At 64.4% G+C, this 17537-nt stretch overlaps 3 protein-coding genes across 4 annotated transcripts in view; all 3 read right to left on the bottom strand.

Annotated features, from left to right (window-relative positions):
- Positions 1-285, bottom strand: part of LOC103674009 (angiopoietin-related protein 5-like) — a 5227-nt gene extending 4942 nt beyond the window's left edge. Inside the window, exon 1 of the mRNA XM_040637751.1 lies at positions 16-285. The gene's annotated coding sequence lies outside the window, so the exon portion shown is untranslated. The remainder of the gene's footprint in view (positions 1-15) is intronic.
- TRABD (TraB domain containing) overlaps positions 1-10166 on the bottom strand; it is a 12221-nt gene extending 2055 nt beyond the window's left edge. Inside the window, exons 1-7 of the mRNA XM_040637752.1 lie at positions 10071-10166; positions 4816-4890; positions 4339-4417; positions 3678-3844; positions 3238-3378; positions 2595-2705; positions 2364-2503 (exon numbers count right to left, since the gene is read on the bottom strand). Of these exons, the coding sequence (XP_040493686.1) occupies positions 2364-2503; positions 2595-2705; positions 3238-3378; positions 3678-3844; positions 4339-4417; positions 4816-4854 (677 nt within the window). The 5' untranslated portion in view covers positions 4855-4890; positions 10071-10166. The remainder of the gene's footprint in view (positions 1-2363; positions 2504-2594; positions 2706-3237; positions 3379-3677; positions 3845-4338; positions 4418-4815; positions 4891-10070) is intronic.
- Positions 10167-14229: 4063 nt separating this feature from the next.
- The window catches only part of PANX2 (pannexin 2), a 7464-nt gene continuing 4156 nt past the window's right edge, over positions 14230-17537 (bottom strand). Inside the window, exons 2-4 of one of the 2 annotated variants that reach the window (XM_040637069.1) lie at positions 15947-17392; positions 15271-15472; positions 14230-15185 (exon numbers count right to left, since the gene is read on the bottom strand). In XM_040637069.1, the coding sequence (XP_040493003.1) occupies positions 15149-15185; positions 15271-15472; positions 15947-17392 (1685 nt within the window). In that variant the 3' untranslated portion in view covers positions 14230-15148. Of the gene's footprint in view, positions 15473-15946; positions 17393-17537 lie in introns of both variants that reach the window. The other variant, XM_040637068.1, reaches the window with a different exon arrangement.

Raw genomic sequence — 17537 nt, 5'->3', positions numbered from 1 at the left:
AGACGCAGGGCTCACCCCGCCTCCTCTCCTCCCAGGTGCCGGGGCGGGGAGCCTGAGGGTGTGGACAGGGAGGTGAGGGCAGGGGGTGCTCCTCTGAGCACACTTCCCCTTGGCTGGTGTCCTCACTGGGCCCGGGATCGGGCTCTTCTGCGGAGAGGCAGGGGGTGGCAGGAAGTCCTCCGGGCCCCGAGGCAGTCAGGGCCAGCGGCAGGCTGTCCCTCCACCAGCTACAGTGGCCGTGGCGGGGGGCACCGCCTCCCCTAACCCTTGAGTCCCGTTTCCACAAATCTCACGAAACAGGAACTTCCAAAATTAGACTTTATTTCAGTTTCTAAGGAACGTGTACACGTGTGTATGTGACAGGAAGAACACGGTCCAGCCCAGTTCACGGCCGTGGGTTTCACCTGATTTTGTCAGACACTGAGTCAACACAAACACAATCGAGCAGGACCCCGGGCCCCAGGCGGGCCACACAGATGCCATCACAGACACACGACCAGGAGCGGTGACGACGCACACAGGAGATGCCCGCGGTGGATGCCCTGTGCGCGGCCGCGGGATGGTGCCGGGCACCTGATGGCACGTGTGCCCACTGGTGGGCCCTGGCGGACACGCGCCCTCTGCCCATTGAGGGTGCGGCACGGGAAGCAGGGGTGACCCTCCATGGCCAGGGGAAGGCTCACGCCCGGGGGCCGCAGCACTGGACGCCCCCCCAGCCAGCGGATGACCAAGGGGGCAGCTGTGGGGGCAGCGTCCGGAGGCCGGCCTGGCCCTGCTGCTAAAGCCAACCCTTCCCCAGGCTCACCTGCTTAGGACTGAGTCCCCCACACCCACCAAGACATCCTCTGTGTCCCCATCAGATTTAAGGCTAGTATTTCCTGACATTTGCTTCAGTTTGTTTTAAGTTAAAATTACCTGAGTAAAAAAATTTCAGACATTTTTAAAAGCCAAAAACACACGATCTCTGTAGGCAGAGCCAGTGCTGGTGCACGTCCATGGCTACCGAGCTCGGCCCAGCTGCCCTGTCGGGAGGAATGCTCCCAGGAGCCACCACAGAGCCGCTCTGGCCCTTCCCGAACAGGCCGGCCGGGAACCCGACGGCCCAGAACCCACCGCGAGTCGCTCCCGGGCCGGGGCTCCCGCTGCCAGCGCACGAGAAGGCACAGTGAGGTAGGGGAGGGCTGGCCGTGCCCACCTCGGCCCCTCCCGTGCCAGCTCGTCCTGATGCCCGCGAACCCCGTGACCCCGTGAGTGGTCCCTGCAGGGTCGGGGATGGGGGTGGGAGGGGGCTGCTGGGAAGCCTGAGCTCAGAGCAGTTAAATAATTCTTTATTTGGGCGGGTGGGGGAGGGTATGGTTGGGCCTGACTCCCCACGGGGTGGCACCCAGGAGCCCGGGACTGCCCCAGCGCCCCCGCAGCTGCTGCGACACAAGGGCCGCGCGTTAGTTCTTCCTATTTGTGCGGCCGGGCCGCGGACACCCTCTGCAGACAGTACTGAGCGATGGGCAGCGAACAGGACCAGGCTGGTGGCGCCGCGTCCCGTCCAGTAGAGGCCGTAGCCCAGCAGGCCCAAGAAGGCGGCCTTCACGGCCAGCCGGGAACACTCTGCCGGAGATGGACGGCGGGGGACGCTGGGAAGGGAGGGCGGGCTGGGCCTGGCTCAGGGTGGGGGGCACACGCGTCCCAGCCCCCAGCCCCAGCGCTGCCGCCTCTCCCCAGGCCCCGCTCTGTGCTCGCAGACGGCGCAGCGTGGGCGGCGGTACTCACGCATGATCTCCTGGATGTTGAGGTCCGTGGTCCAGTTCTTCTCGATGCCCGGACGTGGCCCATGCCCCACACTCCACCACCACGGGAGGGGACACATTTCCTGGGCTCGCTGTGGGGAAGTGACGGAGCACCGCCCCGTGGCGACAGCGCCCAGGCACCCCCGCCAGGCCGGCCGTGGGCGGTCACCGGCCAGAGGAGCGGGCAGCTCAGGCGCCGGGCCGCCTGCCTGAGCATGTAGGTCAGGTAGATGTCGCGCTCCGAGACGATGGTGCGGTGCAGGTCGGGAAACTCGCCGATCATCTCCGCCATCATCTGCTCCAGCAGGTCCTTCTGCTTGCAGCGCTCCACGTCGTCCTTGCTGGGGGCAGAGGGCATGCTGCCAGCCTGGTGGGGACGGGGCGGCCAGCAGGAGGCTGGTGCTGTTGACCCAGGGCAGGGACCTCCGCACCCTTTGTGTTTGGGCTCATGGCGGAAGGAAGGGGTGGGAAGGCCTTGTTTGAGGAGGCTTAGCCCAAGAACAAGGGGGCTGGCCGCGCGGCGGGCCCGGGGCCACTCTTCCTGGGCGGGGCTGCCTGCGGGAGGCCGAGGGGCCCTACCTGATGGGGTCTGACAGGAAGCACAGGCCCCAGGCCAGCTTCACCTTCTGCCAGAAGGACAGCGCCGCGATGGCCCTCTTGAAGGTGACGGGGATGGGCCGGTCGCCCAGGTGGAACTTGCAGAAAGGCACCTTGCTGGCCTGTGGCAGAGGCTGGGTGTGGGCTGGAGAAGCCTGAGCCCCGGGCAGCTCCCAGGCGCTGAGCCCCCTTCCCGGGCGAACCCAGGCCCACCTCCTTGAAGGCCTCCCTGAACTCGCCACCAGGAGCCATGCCCAGCTGCTCGGTGATGTGGGCCGACACTTTCAGCAGCAGCATCTGCATGAGTCCGGACATGACCCCATTCTGCAGGGGAGGGAGCTGACGGTCAGCGGCCATGTGTGCACAGAGCACGGGTTCCTCGGGCGAGAGGGAAGGCCTTACTAACGTTCGGGGCTGAGTGAGGGCCATGGACAGGCAGCCACACCCACAGTGGATGCCCCTTCCCTCCTGCCCCTCCAGCCCAGACCCCAACTCCCCTGCCCACGTCCCCAAGGGGCACGTCGGTGTGAGTGACGGATGCGGGAGATGTACGGGGGCGGGGGGCTGCCGGAACGGGCTGGCGGGGAGGCCAGACGGCACTCTGAGACCATCCCCCCCTTTGCCGAGGTCCTTGGGGTCCCTGTCCAGCTCTTCCCTGGGGGATGAAGCTCACCCACCTTACCTCTCTCGTCTGAAACCCAATAAAGGAGTGCCCCTCTCCTGCCCCAGGCCAGGGCCCCACGGTGGGCTGAGCACGTCCGCGCTGACGGGTAGGCCGTGTGCTCCCAGGCAGGCAGAGCGGGGAGCGCGGCTGCCCGGGGAGGGGTGCACAGCCCACGCCCGCCCGACGCCGCACCTGCCTCACGGCCTGCTGCAGCTTCTCCAGGCTGATCTCCTTGGCCTCCTGGAGCAGCGTGCTCTCGTCCATCTTCAGCATGGACACGCGGTACTGGCAGAGCTCCACCACCACCACGTCGGGCTGCACCTCCCGGATGGTCTGCAACGGACGAGCCAGCTCAGCCCGCTGCCCCGCGGCCAGCACTGACCCCCGACCCCGCAGGTGGGGGCCACGCCGGGACCCACCGAGAGGCCCGTCCCCAGGGGGCCACCTCAGCTGCCGTGGCGACGACTCGTTTCTTAAAGCAACTGAGAAAAAGCGACACAACAGGTTTGATCGTTGCCGAACAGAAAGTGAACGAGGCCACGAGGACTCCGTGGAGCGTGACGCCGGAGGCGGCGGTGGCTCACGGGAAGGGGCCGCTCGGCCTGAGGCCAGCCCCGCACGATGGTCCTCACCTTCACCACGTCCTTCTTGCTGTCGTCACTGAAGTGGGCTGTGCCCACCACGTACACCCTGCTCCCGTCCTCAGCCACCAGCTCGGTCACCGTGCGTGGCAGGCTGGGCCGCTCTCGCCGCCTCCTCAGCTTCATCTCCAGGAGGAGGGTCAGCGCGTCCGCGTCGGCTGCAAGGACAGTGGGTCAGTTGGGGTGCCATGCACACGGGTGGCCTGGGCTCCCGGTTCTAGGGGCCGAGCCATACCCAGGGCCCAGACGCGCACAGGGGCACGTGCCCCCAAGCAGCACCATCCACAGGGGTCCCTCTCGACCGCAATAAGCCGGTCCCTGCTCGCTATGGTGTGCGGTTGGGCACGGCGCTGGCCGAGAGACCCTCCCTGTGGAAAGGGCCCCAGGCCTTGGCAAGCTCTGCACCCTCCACGAGGGGGAGCACCCAGCCATCATGGCCTCCCTGGCATCTCTGAAGCACTTAGTCCCCACCCCAGGGAAGGGGCTCCTGATGGAGTGCCACAAACCCTGCTTGTGCTCGAGAGCCCCCTCCCCAACAACCTGGGGCTGGCCTGGGCCGCTGTTCGCCAGACTCAGATCACCCAGTCCAAGCCCCTTCTGGCCAGGGAGCTGCCTCTGCCCCCCAGCCTGAATGATCTCAGGGAACACGCACACAGGTTCTGGGATTCTCCAGAAAGCACCCTGGGCACCACCTCTGAAGCCCCCACTGTCACAACAGGTTCCATGTCGGCCTGCAGAGGGAAGGGGAATGTTTGAGTCGGGGTGCCCACCCTCCCTGGGGCCTGCCTGGGCTCAGGACACCCTCTTGTCCCCAGCGGGCCCACCTAGGGCTCACGCAGCTGCTCCATCGACCCCGCACGCTCCCCAGCATTCAAAGCCTCTCTGTGATCATCACCTTGTATGCAGCCCACTCCCAGGGCTCCCTACCCCAAGGTCCCCCTTGGCGGACCCAGAAACACCCCCAGGAAAACCACATAAAGCTCTCCTGTGCATAGAAGCAGCCAGAGTGATCCCAGGCGGCCACACGGAGGGGGGACCCACACTCTGTTGAGCAGCTGGCCGGACCCTGAGCCCGAGGTTGTACAGGAAGCAGGCCCCCCATGCCCCAGCATCTGGCCCGGCCTCTGACCTCCTGCGGTGGCTGGTCCTGCCCCTCCTCCCCCTCCATGGCTGGGTAGCAGGTCCTGACACCGATGAGTGCAGCCTGAGGACACAGAGGAACCGTGTTTGCACCTGGAACCCCAGGGCCGTGCACAAGGCTCAGTCTGTTTGGAAAGATCCGTGGGCGGGATCACAGCCTCTGCCCTTCCAGACAGAACCTTCCAGACAGGGCCCTGGACCGCCAGCTATGGAAGTCCAGGGTCCCTGTGGCCGAGCACAGCAGGTGTGGGGCTCTGGCCACGGGTGACCCATAAACCTGCATCACGGGGCTAAGAACAGGGCTGGGGATGCCTGGCTTTGCCCCAGCCGGTGAACTGGAGGTCCTCGGTGTCACTAGGGACAGACAACTGGCAGAGACAAGGGACCATCCAGACCTCCGAGGCCAAGGGGAATTAGGGGCCCAAGGCCTATGTCAGGACGTGGGGTTCTGGACACCAAGTAAGCCGACAGCACTGCCAACGCGGACTTCGCCCTCGCCTCCCCAAGACGCCGTGGGAAAACTCACGCCCCCGTCTGAGCGCAGAGCTGGCCGGCACAGCTCGGGGAAGCGGCCTAAAATGAGGAGCCTGTGGAGAAGTCTGACCGCGGGCTGTCAGATAGGGGCCACTGCACCTGTTTGAACTGTGGCGTGGTGTCGTGTTTGGTTCCCACGGGCACCAGTGGGCAGCGGGACCGGGCAGCGCTGTGGGGAGTGGGGAGCCGCTGCCCGAGCTCTGCGGACCCGGGGCTGTGCAACGCTCCCAGGCTTCACTGCAGCCTCACGTCTCAACACCTCACAGTAAGAAGGAAGGGCACGTGGTAAATAAGACACTGCGTCAGGCTCCTTTCCCCTTGGAACGCCGCGACCACACAGCTGCAGTGAGCACAGCCAGGGCTCTGTCCAGCCGGGGCGACTGCCAGCCACTCCCTGCTCCCCCCGAGCCCCTCTCCTCCTCAGCAGCAGGACGGACCGCCACCTGCACAGGCAGCCCGGAGAAGGGGCGGGGCTCCCTCCCGGTTTAACTGAACCCCTGATGTGCTGTCCAGGGACACTTGGACAGGCCCTGGAGCTACCGGGGTGGGTGGGCAGCCCCTCCCGAGGACAGGCCCTGGAGCTGGCCGGGGTGGGTGGGCAGCTCCTCCCGAGGACGGCCAGGTTTCTGAAAGAAATACAGTCACAGTTAAGAGTCAGAAAGAGGAAGTGGCTTAGGGCCAAAGGAAGCAGCTAGGCCCTGGTGGGAGGTTGGCCAGCAGAGAAGGGAGGCTGGGGAGGGGAAGGAGGGCTTAGCCTTCTAGGCACTCGTCCCCAGGATCTCTGTCCAGGACCCTCAAAGCCCCTCTTCCGGCCTTACAGATTAAAGGCTCCACCAATGCCAGGTGCCCACCAAAGCACAAACAGGGTGCTCGAAGCCAGAGGGCGGGGCTGAGCGGTTGCGGAGCTGGGCCTGCCCCTCCTCAGGCTCCGGGGCGGGCCCAGACGGGCAGCTGGAGATGACGGTCCTTAGTCCGGCTTTACACAAAAAAGCAAACAGTTCTTACTTCCAAGCAGCACAAGGCTGCCAAGGTACCAGAAAAACTTCTTAAGCAAACATCCTCGGCTCCGGCCGGGAGGCTCCGGTAACAGCCAGAGAATGGGGGGGTCACCACGTCCCGCCAGCCTTCCCTCCCATGGGTGCGGCGGCTGCAGGTCTGGGGCACAGCGGCCCTCCCCCGACCCACCGTCTGAAGCCCTGGAGGAAGCCTGTGCCCACAGGGGACAGGCCAGGGGCACCTTTCCGGGTGTGCCCTTCTGGGTCCCGCTTCCTGCAGGCTGGGGGTGTGGGAGTGGCAGACAAGCCCGTCAGGCTGAAAGCCCAGCCTGGAGCCCGCGCAAGCTGGTCCACCCACGGCTGTGCCAGGACCCGGGTCCCCTCCAGCTCTCTGCCCCACTCCCTGCAGCTGCTCCCCACCCAGCAGGTGGGTGTCTGGCCTAGTCAGCCAGGAGGGCCACTGAGGCCCCTTCAGCACCAAGAGTCTGTGATTCTGAGAAGCTTCTGTCTCTGATGCTGTGGAATCCACACACTTTCCAATACCCTCGTTTCTTTCACCTCACGGGGGGTCCCCTGGCAATACCCTTGGAGGATGTCATTCCACTGGGTTGTAAACCTCCCCACCACCCCACAATATGCAATTTCAAATATTTATGGCTGGAACCTGAGCCTTTCCCAGCTGCCAGGAGGGAAGCAAAGGCCCCCCAGACCTCCGAGCCCAGCCCCCATCTCCCTGCACCCACCAGTGGCTGCCAGGGAGTGTCCACATCCCTCTGGGTTTCCTGCCACACACTCTCTGGATCTACAGGTCCCACCAGCTCCTTACATGGCTGCATGCTGCAGTGACAAGCAGAGCCCTGGCTGACACCCTCGAGGGGAGACAAATGTGCCCCCTCCTAAATCCATACCCCAGCGTGTAGCCCTGCTACTGGGCCACGGCCCAGCCACCAACGCTGGGGGCCTCTGGAACCTGGCACAAAGCAGGAAGAGTCTGCTGCCAGATCCAGCTGCTACTCACTCCCTCCGACCAGCTGTCACTGCCAAGCAGGACTGTCCACGGAGCTGACCTGTGGCCAGATGCCTCAGCCCTGCTGCAGGGGATGGCCTGGGTTTGGCCAGATCTCGGACCAGCTGCTTGGTGCTGCATGGCCCTGGGGCAGGACCCTCCAACCTGCTAGGACTCTTAGCTCCGGCCTCTAGCATGGAGGTGGTTAGAGCTGTCACGCAGCCATCCCATCCGTCTGTACACAGTAGGCCCTCTCCCAGCTAAAGACGCATGCCACACACAGCTCATGACCTCTAGACCTCTGTGGGCTTCCTCCTGTGTGGGCAGGAGCAAACCCCACGGGGCACAAAAAGAACCAGCAGTCTGGTTGCAGGGCACAATAGAACATGAGTCTTCCTAGGCTGTTTTCTTATCTGTAGAAGGACACACCATGATCTGACTCTGGAAATCATAATCCTGTACACAGATGACAGCAGCAGAATCACCCACAAGCTTCCAGGAAAACAAACTCCAAAGTGGTGGGAATTCCCAACAGCCCCAGGAGGACCCATCTTGTCCAGTGCGCAACAGACAGGAAAAGCCCACTTGCATCAGGGACCCACCTGGGGAGTACAGCCCTGAGGTACAGATCAGAGTAACACGTTAAGTTGTTCTGCACTGGATGACGTTATTAGCACCTGAAAATGTTTTGCTGGGTGTCCATTTTAGGACAGAACCTGGGGACATCAGACAGTTCAGTGGGAGTTGCAGACCACAGGTTCCTGCCTGCCCAGCCCAGGCAGCTAGCTGACCCTCTCCGGGGTCCCACTGCTATGCACTGAACTGCGTCCCCCCAAATTCATATGCTGAAGCCCTAATCCCCAGGGTGATGGTGTTTGGAGGTGGGGCCTTTGGGAGGTGACTAAGGTTATGTGAAGTCATGAGGGTGGGGCCCCAGGATAGTATTAGAGCCCTTATAAGAAGAGACACAAGAGATCTGACCATGTGAGGACACAGTGAGAAGACAGCCATCTGCAAGCCAGGAAGAAAAAGCCCTCATCAGCCACCACGTGGGCCAGCACCCTGATCTCGGACTTCCAGCCCGCAGAGCTGTGAAAACAGTCTGCTATGTAAGCCTCAGCTTTGGTGTTTGTTACGGCTGCAGAGCAGGCTGAGAAACTCATCTCTGCCCCCCTTGCACCTCTAAAAACTGGAAAGCCACAAACTGCCTCCCAGATCCCAGACTGGCTCCTCAGCATGGCCAAGACCTGACCAGCACCAAACGGAGTGTCCAGAAAAGCCTGCATTTTCTAACCAATCCACTAGGCTTGCTCAGAAAGTCAAAGGTCCCAAACTGGATAGACCAGTGGGCTGTAGAAGTAAATGTCCAGCTGGGAGCCAACAGGATGTGGCCAAAGCCCTGACCTCCCCAATGCTCCACTTCTTTCTTTTTTGTTTTTGTTTTTGTTTAAGATTTTATTTATTTATTTGACAGAGATAGAGACAGCCACCGAGAGAGGGAACACAAGCAGGGGGAGTGGGAGAGGGAGAAGCAGGCTTCCAGCGGAGGAGCCTGATGTGGGGCTCGATCTTAGAACGTCAGGATCACGCCCTGAGCCGAAGGCAGACGCTTAAAGACTGAGCCACCCAGGCGCCCCCCCCCCAATGCCCCATTTCTTAAGCCTGGACACCCCCGGCCACTGGAGACTCCCCCTGGGTCTGGCAGTACCTGCCTGATGGAGGCCTGACAAAGTTGGGGGCTGGGAGGGAAGACATACACAAACTTGTATCTGAGCTGGAGGCCTGAATGGCTCCTTTTCCAGCACAGCTGGCTGACCCTCCTGGAACCTGGACACTGCCCAATGCTGGGCGCCCACACTGACACCTCTGTGTAGGCGTCTGCCCACTCACCCCGTCAGGCCCTCTCTTGGCAGTTTTGCCTGGCGGCATCAGACACCATAGCATTACAGCCATTCTGCAAGACTGACCAGAGGTCCCAGGGTCACGGATTCCTTGCAGTATGAGCAGAAGCAAAACGGGCAAGAGACCCAGAGAGAGCTGAGCCTGCCCAGGAGTGCAGGGAGCCTGGAGGCCGCACATCTTCCTCTCCAGGGCACCTCAAAAGCCTGGATTCCACCCGGAAACCACCCATTCTCCTAAGGAAGCTGTCCCGATCCCCAAAGGTGGCAAGGACTTCTGAGCGGAGCTCCTAGTTGTTTTTGAGATGCCGATGCCAAGGCTGCCTTGCCTCTCCTGGGAGAGCTTTTACAGACTCTCATACGCAGTACTTTGTGGCACAGAAGTTACATCTCCATATGGCTGCTTCGTGGAAACAAAGTGGAGACTGTTGCAGGCCTCTGAAGTTCGGCTTCGCGCACACCGGGTCAGACCCCCGCTCCACTCTGCCATATGGCAGCCCTACTCGCTCGGCTTGAACGGCACAGGCCACCAGCACTCGGGAGGGCCCCGGGTCTCCGCCGGGAGGGGCCCGCCGCCCCTGGCCCGCCCCACCCGAGCCCTCAAGCCCTCTCCTCCACCCCTGTCCCCTCGAACCCTGGCCGCTGACGCGGCCCCGCGCGCCCTCCTTATAGGCCTGTGCTGACCCTTCCAGCCCCAAGCCCCAGGCTGGGGGCTGACCGGGCCCGGCCCAGAGCGAGGTGGCCCCCGACCCCAACCGCGACTCGATCCCGACCCCTGCCCGTCAGCAGAGGCCCGCGCCGCGCAGCGTACCGAGGCGGGGCGGCGCTCCTCAGCCGGCCTCCATGCGGCTAGTCGCCCCACCGGACGGGGCGGACCGGGGCCGGGACCGGGGGCGGAGCGGCCGGACGGGCCGGGGCCGGGGGCGGGCGACGCGTGGCATGCCGGGAAGCGCAGTTCTACGCGCCACCTGTCCGCTCCGTCGGCGCGCTCGGTCCGCGCCGCCGGACTACACTGCCCAGGGGCCCGCGCGCAAGTGCCCACGGACTACACTTCCCAGGGGCCGTGCGCGAGCGCCCGCGGACTACACTTCCCAGGAGGCCGCGCGCGAGAAGCCCCGTCCCGCCCCGCCCCGCCCCGCCCCGCCCGCGGATCCTCAGCTTCTAATAGGAAGGAGGCGACGCTAGAAGAGGTGGGAGTTCGAGTCCCCGAGCCTGTGTGGGAGCCTGGCGGGCCCGCAAAGCACTCTTAAATTCTCTGACAGCAGCTCACAGTCTGTAAAAGGGATGATGTTCCCACGACGTCCACGGAGAGACTTTGTGTCAATCGCTCACGAAAGGGGCAGCCCGTAGTAGCGTGGGAGGAGCAAAAAACTTGGCTTGTGGAGCGCGTCCGTGTGGCTCGACCTGGGTTGGGGGGGTGCCGACACTCCCTGGCGCCGGAGACCCGGCCATCCCTCGACTTGGTGGGTGGAGTCCCCTGGGAGGGAGGCCCCAGTGGTTCTGCTGCCGACCAGGCTGAGACCTGGACCCCAAGCCCCGGAGGGGTGTTTGGCGGGATGTCTCAGGACGAGGGGACCCCGGCGAGCCTGGAGCCACCGTCCCACTGCCAGCCGAGGGCCCCAACCCGCCACGTCTCTGGGCCCTCGTCGTCCCCATTTGGTCAAGTGGGCGGTGGGGCGTGGGAGGGTGGGACTCCCAGTGCCCACGACCATCCCCAGTTGGGTGTCCCGAGGCCACCCCCGTCTTCTCCCCACGTGGAGTGCCCCCGGCTGCCCACCCCCACTGCCTGGGCCCTGGGGGCTGCTGCCCTTGCCTGGGCCCTCCTCCATCCTTGCAGGGTTGCTCTGGGGCTGGGCACTCTGCAGCTGGTGGATGTGGTGATGGCTTGCCTGCTGGCCAAGCGGACCCCCCTGTTGTCCCCTCCCCCCAGCCGGCTCCACTGAAACTTGTGTCCACCTAAGGGCCCAGGACAAGCCAGTCTTTGGGGCCACTGGCTGGATGGGGGCCTCAGTAGTGACTGCCTGGAGCAGGCTGCCCGCCCCTCAGTCTGGAGCCATCTGGGGGTGAGGGGATGGTCCAGTCCACCCCCTGCCCGGTCTTGACCTGCTTGGTCAATCCACCAGCACTCAGATCTGGGCACTGGCTGCCCCTCAGGTTCCAGGAAGAGAGGCCCTGGCACCAGCGACTTGTAGGGTCACAGGTTCCCATGTTCTTGGGGTCCAGCTGATGTGGGAAATAATCCCCCCGGCCACTCTTGGCGGCAGGCTGGGATGCTGGCAGGCAGGCTGGGCTGTTAGCCCGATGAGCTCTGTATACAAGAGACTGAGTGCAGGGCCTCCAGGCTGACGCTCCCGTGCCCAGCTTGCCACCCACCTTCCTCCTACGGTTTCTTGGTCCCCGAAGGGCCCGGCTGACCTCGGGGTGGCCTCTGTCCTCCTTGGTGCACGCTCCTTCTGTCTAGTTACTCTTCTGTCCCTCTGTGCTGGCTCAGGTCCCTTCTGCATCCCAACCACCTCGGCTACCTTCACAGGCGTGCACAGGTGTTTGGCAGGCAGTGTGTGGTGGGGTCTGGAGTGAGTCTGGTTGCCATGCCCACGCTGTGCTGGCATGGCAGGAAGAGGCCTGGATTCCAGTCTTGCCTGTGTGGGAATCTCTCCTTTTCTGAGACCGGGCCGGTTCCCCCAGCCGCTGCAGTGCCCTGGCTAGAGGGAAGGGATGAAGAGATGGGAGGTGGGGTGGGGGGACTTCAAACCGACACTAGAGCCTATGGGGCGCCCTCCTGCACCCACAGGGTAAGGTGGCATCCCTCGGCACCTGCAGTGAGAGCTTGGCTTCTGTGGGATGATGACTTGGGCTCTTCTCTTCCCCAGAAAACCAGGGCAAGGGTTCAGCTCACGCTGAGGGCACGGCCTGTGCTCCGGAGGACGGACCTCTTCGAGATGTTGCTCTGCTGTGTCCTGCCAGGCCTTGGCCCAGGGGACAGGTGGCTGCTAGCCTGGCAGAGCAGTCTCCCAAAGACACGGAGGTGGCTCCGCTGGACTGGGGGACTCCTTGGCAGGTGTGCGCTGACCTTACGTAGCCGTGCACACGTCAACATCGCCCAGCCAGCGGTATTGGTGTTCACTGGCAGGAGGACGGGTGCATGAGACTGGCCTACCACACCGGCCAGGCAGCCAACGCCTCTGCAGGGCTCTGGGACCATCTCCACTTTGAGTGGAGTCACCAGGGCAGGGGCAGGGATGACCCATGCAGGGCGCGGCTGAGCTCTGGACATGGGTGGGCAGGGTGAGGAAGTGAGTGTGGCCGTGGAGGGTCGGGGAGGCTGGGCTGCATTCCAGTCCCACTCAGGGAAAGGCAGGGGGGCTGTGGCAAGAGCTGCTGACTTGAGTCCCTCCACAGTGTGCTCACAGGGTCATGGAGCTGGTTGATGGTGTGGGACCAAGGTGGGGGATGGGCTGCTGAGGGACCAGGGGCTTGTCCCACCTTGCGGAACTGTCTGGGCTGCTCAGGTCCTGTGGGCAGGTGGAGTCCCTTCCCTGGACACGTGGAAATGGTGAGTGCCAACCCAAGGGGCAGTGGGCTTCACAGCCTGGGATGCTGGGCGGGAAGTGTCCTGGCTCAGGTGAGGCTGAGAGCTCTCTGGGGACAGGGTGTGTTAATGATGCCTTTTCATTTTCTGAAGTTTTGACACTGGGCCAAGTTCACCCTGGAATGTCGGCCCCTCCCAGCGTTAATTCCTGGAAACAACAAACTCCCATGTGCGAACCAGCTCACCGGGGCCCCGACCCACTGCCCCACCACCCCCTCTGTGGGGCTTCCACCCTCGGGGCCTCCCTCACTTGCTCCCACCACCCAGGGCAGGTGCCCGACAACCAGGGGAGCCCCAGAGCCCATGGACGGTGTTCACGCAGGCCAGTCCTAAGCCCGTTCACCTGCCTTGTCCGTTCCTTTCCGCGGAAACCACAGGAAGGGCTCCTGCCCTCGTCCCCCTCCCCCGCCCCGCCTCCTGGTGCTTCCCCCAGTGGCCCCCAGCCTGGGCACGACGGCGTGCTCCCTCCTCTTGCGGGCTGTCAGCGATAAGCTATCTGGCGGCTGTCTCCCGGTCGCGGGCCTCACCAGAACTGAGTGGTAATAAAACCTACATTTAAAATCCATGGAGGGGTGCAGTCCCTTGTTTATGTCCCTGTGTGATCACCCAGCCCCAGGCAAGGTCAGGCTGCTCAGCTCAGGGCTGCCCTGGGGATTCCAGATGCCAGGCCGGGCAGGTCTCTGTGCGGCACAACAAGTGGGCCCACGCTGGTCTCAGCCAGGCCCCCTACGACTCGAGGCCAGCCCCCGCCCTGCTCTAGGGCCCACAGGTCTCTGGCTGGTTGCCCCAGCTACCTGGCTCCGGGGAGCCTCTGTTCAGATGCTCGGGTCATCAGCCATGGACCGAAGGGCATGTGGCTTCATGGTGGACCCATAAGACTAGGCTTGTCCCACCTGAGTCCTGGGCCCAGAGAGGAATGGCCCCTGCCCTGGGTCCCTGGAACATGAGGGGCACCCCCACACCACATCAAGGGACCTCTTCCGGGAAGCCTTCTTGGCTCTCCCTGTTCCCCCAAGTGTACCCGGCAGGCCCCTGTCCCCGAGCATCTGACGGAAGGGACAGCCTCCTGGGGGCTCATGCCTTTGTCTCTGGTGAGCCTGTGAGTCCAGGGAGGGCAGGGTCACCTGACCTACGCGCCAGGCCTGGAGCGCATGCCTGTTCGTCAGAGGTCATGGAAGGTCAACCGCAAGTGACAACCGTGTGCTCCTGCCTCCCAGTGGGTGCTGTAGGGCCCCCAAGGTGACCTGGAGGGCAGCGTTCCCTCGTGACGGTGGTGGGTGGAGGGCAACTCGCCCAGACGCAGGAAGCCCAGCCAGAGCACAGGCCTCCCGCAGGACGGACCACGCGGGACTCAGGTGGTATCAGAATAATATTTATTGATCTGCTTGGTGCTACCTTGTTAATACTGTCACGTTGTCACCGTGGCTGAGGTAATAGGGACAGACCCTCCGAGCGCCAGCCCTGGGTGCCCACGGGAAGCAGCGTGGGCCCTCGGGTGGGGGCCTGGTGGCCCGGGTGGGGGGACGTGGTTATTGCGTTGGGTTCCTTCCCTTGCACGCCGGCGTCCACACCGTCTCAGCCCCGTGTCCAATCACACACCCGTGCGTTCACGCGGGCGCCTCCACCGCTCTGCTCACTGCTCGCCCGCTCACGCGCGCACACACACCCGCTTGCACACTGGTGCCCTCATCCTCTCGCTCACGCGCCCACGCACACAGCGTCGTCTCCTGATGCTACGTGCACTCACTAGTTACAGTAATCATAGTAAAAATAAAGTACAGGTGTGTTGGGTACAAGGAGAAAGTGCATGTTTTCTGATGGAGGGTGGACCCCGGCACCTCCCACTGCGGGAGGGAGCCCTGAGCACGGCCCCTTGGGCACAGCCAGGCCTGGTGGTGTGATCACCCCCAGCTTCCTTCCAGGCTCAGGGCCAGAGCTGTCCTGCCTTAGCCTGGGCCCAAGACAAAATCGACTAAAAAAATAAACTCTTCACCTCACAGCCGAGTGCCTGATACAGGGACGGGGGGGGGGGGCGGCTCCAGGCCTTTCTGGCTGAGGGCTCCGCTGGGGTCAAGGCCAGCTCCTGGCCCAGCCAGCACCCCATCGATGCTGTCTTGGGGGCCGGGTGGGCAAGGTGCTCAGCCCCGTGGCATGCGGACAGGAGGCCAGGAGGCGCGGGCAGTGCTGGGCGAAGCAGAGGCCACATCCACGTGGGGCTGGGGTCAGCGGCACTCCTTGGTCATGCGGAGGAGTCTGTCATGGCCCGGGCAGCCCTGTTCCTCAGAACTCCACGGTACTCACTACCGTCCTCGGCTCGTCGAAGGTGGCGATGAGGATCTGCTGGGGGGGTGGGATGGCGATGAGGCTGCCCACATCCGGGGGGGCTCGGGGACCGCTGTCCTCCTCTTCCCGGGCTTCATACAGCGTGCTGATGTGCAGGAGTGGGTGCGTGGCGTTGCGGCTCAGGATTGCGAGGGGGTCGGCTTTGCCCAGGCTGGCTGGCGACAGAGGGGCTGTGGTGGGGGCTGCTGGGGGCGAGCAGACGTGAAACGGGCCCCCGGGAGGAAGTGCGGCCCGGGCCGGCTCTGCTGGGTACAGGATCTCCTTCTCAGGGAGTGAAGCATCTGCACACAGCCGAGAACACGGGCAGGTCACACCCCGCGGGCCGCCCAGCCCCCCACCGCGGCTGCCCCCCCTCAGACCAGGGGTTAGGCCCCCAAGGCGCCCTGAAAGGGCTTGAGTCTCCCTCCTTCTGCCTCCTTAGCCGTGTGGGGCCACCCCAAGACCCTCTCTGCACACTTCAGCCTGCTTGGGCCGAATGTCCCACTGCCTCAGGAGCAGCAGGGCGTATTTCCAGAACCTTCTCTAGAGCCTGGACAACCTACTGTCCTATCCCCTTGGGCTCTCCTGCTAGCGTTCCTCCCGCCCGCGGGGCAGGGCCCCTCTGGGCCTGCCTGCGTTCTCCCCTAAGGCCGCCCCTCGCCTTCTTCCACCTACCTGCCTCATCCCCGCACACGGTTCCCAGATGCCTGCTCTGCGGAGGACGGGGCATGGGGCGAGGGGAAGGGGTGCCTTCCCTGGGGCAGGGGGCCGCCTACCTTTGGTGGGTGCTGTGGCCAAGCCGAGCGCGCACTCCTCCGCCTGGGACAGGAAACCCCCTTCCTGGCTCCGGGAGGCGGGCAGGGCAGTGGCTGGCACGGCCTCGGGCTTGGCCTTCTTGGTGCCCAGGATGTAGGGGTGCACGTCCAGGGAAAAGTGGCGCGCATGCTTCTTGTCGGGAGCGGGCCCCGCGTCGCCCCCGCCGCCCTTGTAGTGGTGCGCGGCGCGCGCGCCCGCGTCCAGCAGCGGCGCGATGAGCGTGTCCGTGGCCGTCTTGCGGCGCACGGGCTTGGGCTTCTCGGCCTTGCTGTTCTCCACGCGCATGATGGCGAGCGGCTCCTTGAAGGGCTGCGGCAGCGGGTTGCCCGTGGGAATCCACTTCATCTTCTTGCGCGGCCGCTTGACGACGGGCGGCTCGGCGGCGCCGTCGGGCTCGGCGGGGTTGGCACTGGGGTCCACGGTCTGCACGCCCGCGTCGCGCACGGTGGGCGTGGCGTCGTGGTTGGACTGCGCCAGCGCGGCCAGCAGCTGCCGCACCACGTTGTCGTACATGAGGTCGCTCTCGTTGGTGATGAAGTCCAGCCGGTTGAGCGACTTGATGTGGTCGCGGTTCTCGTCGCAGAACATGGCCAGGATGTTGATGTCGCAGAACTGGGAGCGGCGCCACTGCCGGCGCGTCTTGATGCCCACCTTGTGCAGCTTGTCGAAGATGAAGTTGCTCTTGCGGAAGATGAAGAGGTGGGTGAGGTTGACGAGGATGATGAGGTTGACGGCGCACAGCAGCACGATGTCCACGCCCGCCACGATGCGCTGTAGGTGCACCGATGGCAGCTTGCAGCTGACGCGCACGGCCGCGGCCCCGCCCGCCGGCCCGTCCGGGGACGCGCCGAGCGCGCACGTGAACTCGTTCTGCTTCTGCGTGGCGTAGTAGGTGCACAGGTAGGAGATGGGCGCGGCGCTGAGCAGCAGGATGAGCACGTGCCGCGCCAGGTACAGCTTGGCCAGGAAGTTGCTGCGGCCGCGGCGCTCCAGGTACTTCTCGAACAGGTTCTGCTCGGGGCTCTTCTCCTTCTCGGCGTTCTCGATGATCTCGCGCCTCTCGCGCTCCGTGATGCCGGGCCCCTTGGACTGGATCTGCTTTTCGATCTTGGGGGCGCGGCCCTCCGCTGCGCGGTGGTAGCAGTTGTCGATCTCCTGCAGCAGGAAGTTGAGCTCGGACGTGAGGCGGGTGGAGGCCAGGAACTCCCAGCCCAGGGCGGGCACGTACATGATGGCCGCGAAGGCCAGCAGCGAGTAGGGCAGCAGCTTGTGCTCAAACAGCGACGGCCACAGGCTGGCGTCCACGCCGGGCAGCGCGTCCCGCAGCTCCGTCCAGCAGTAGCCGCGAGCGTACAGCGCCTGGTCGCGAGTGAAGTTGTGCGGCGTGTAGCAGTAAATGGGCTCCTCTGAGGGCAGAGAGGAGACTCGGGCTGGGGCGCTGGGGTGGGGGTGGGGGGACGCGCCAGACACTGCTGTTCCCCAAACAGAAATGCCTCGGTCCCAAGAGACGCACCACAGCCTAGGAGCTACCATGGTGGCTGGGGGGGGGGG

This window comes from Ursus maritimus, unplaced genomic scaffold (assembly GCF_017311325.1).
Source record: "Ursus maritimus isolate PB19 unplaced genomic scaffold, ASM1731132v1 scaffold_21, whole genome shotgun sequence".
In the NCBI taxonomy this organism is placed as follows: Eukaryota; Metazoa; Chordata; class Mammalia; order Carnivora; family Ursidae; genus Ursus; species Ursus maritimus.
The sequence above is the reverse complement of the archived record's forward strand: the minus strand, read 5'-3'. Positions and strand labels throughout refer to the sequence as shown.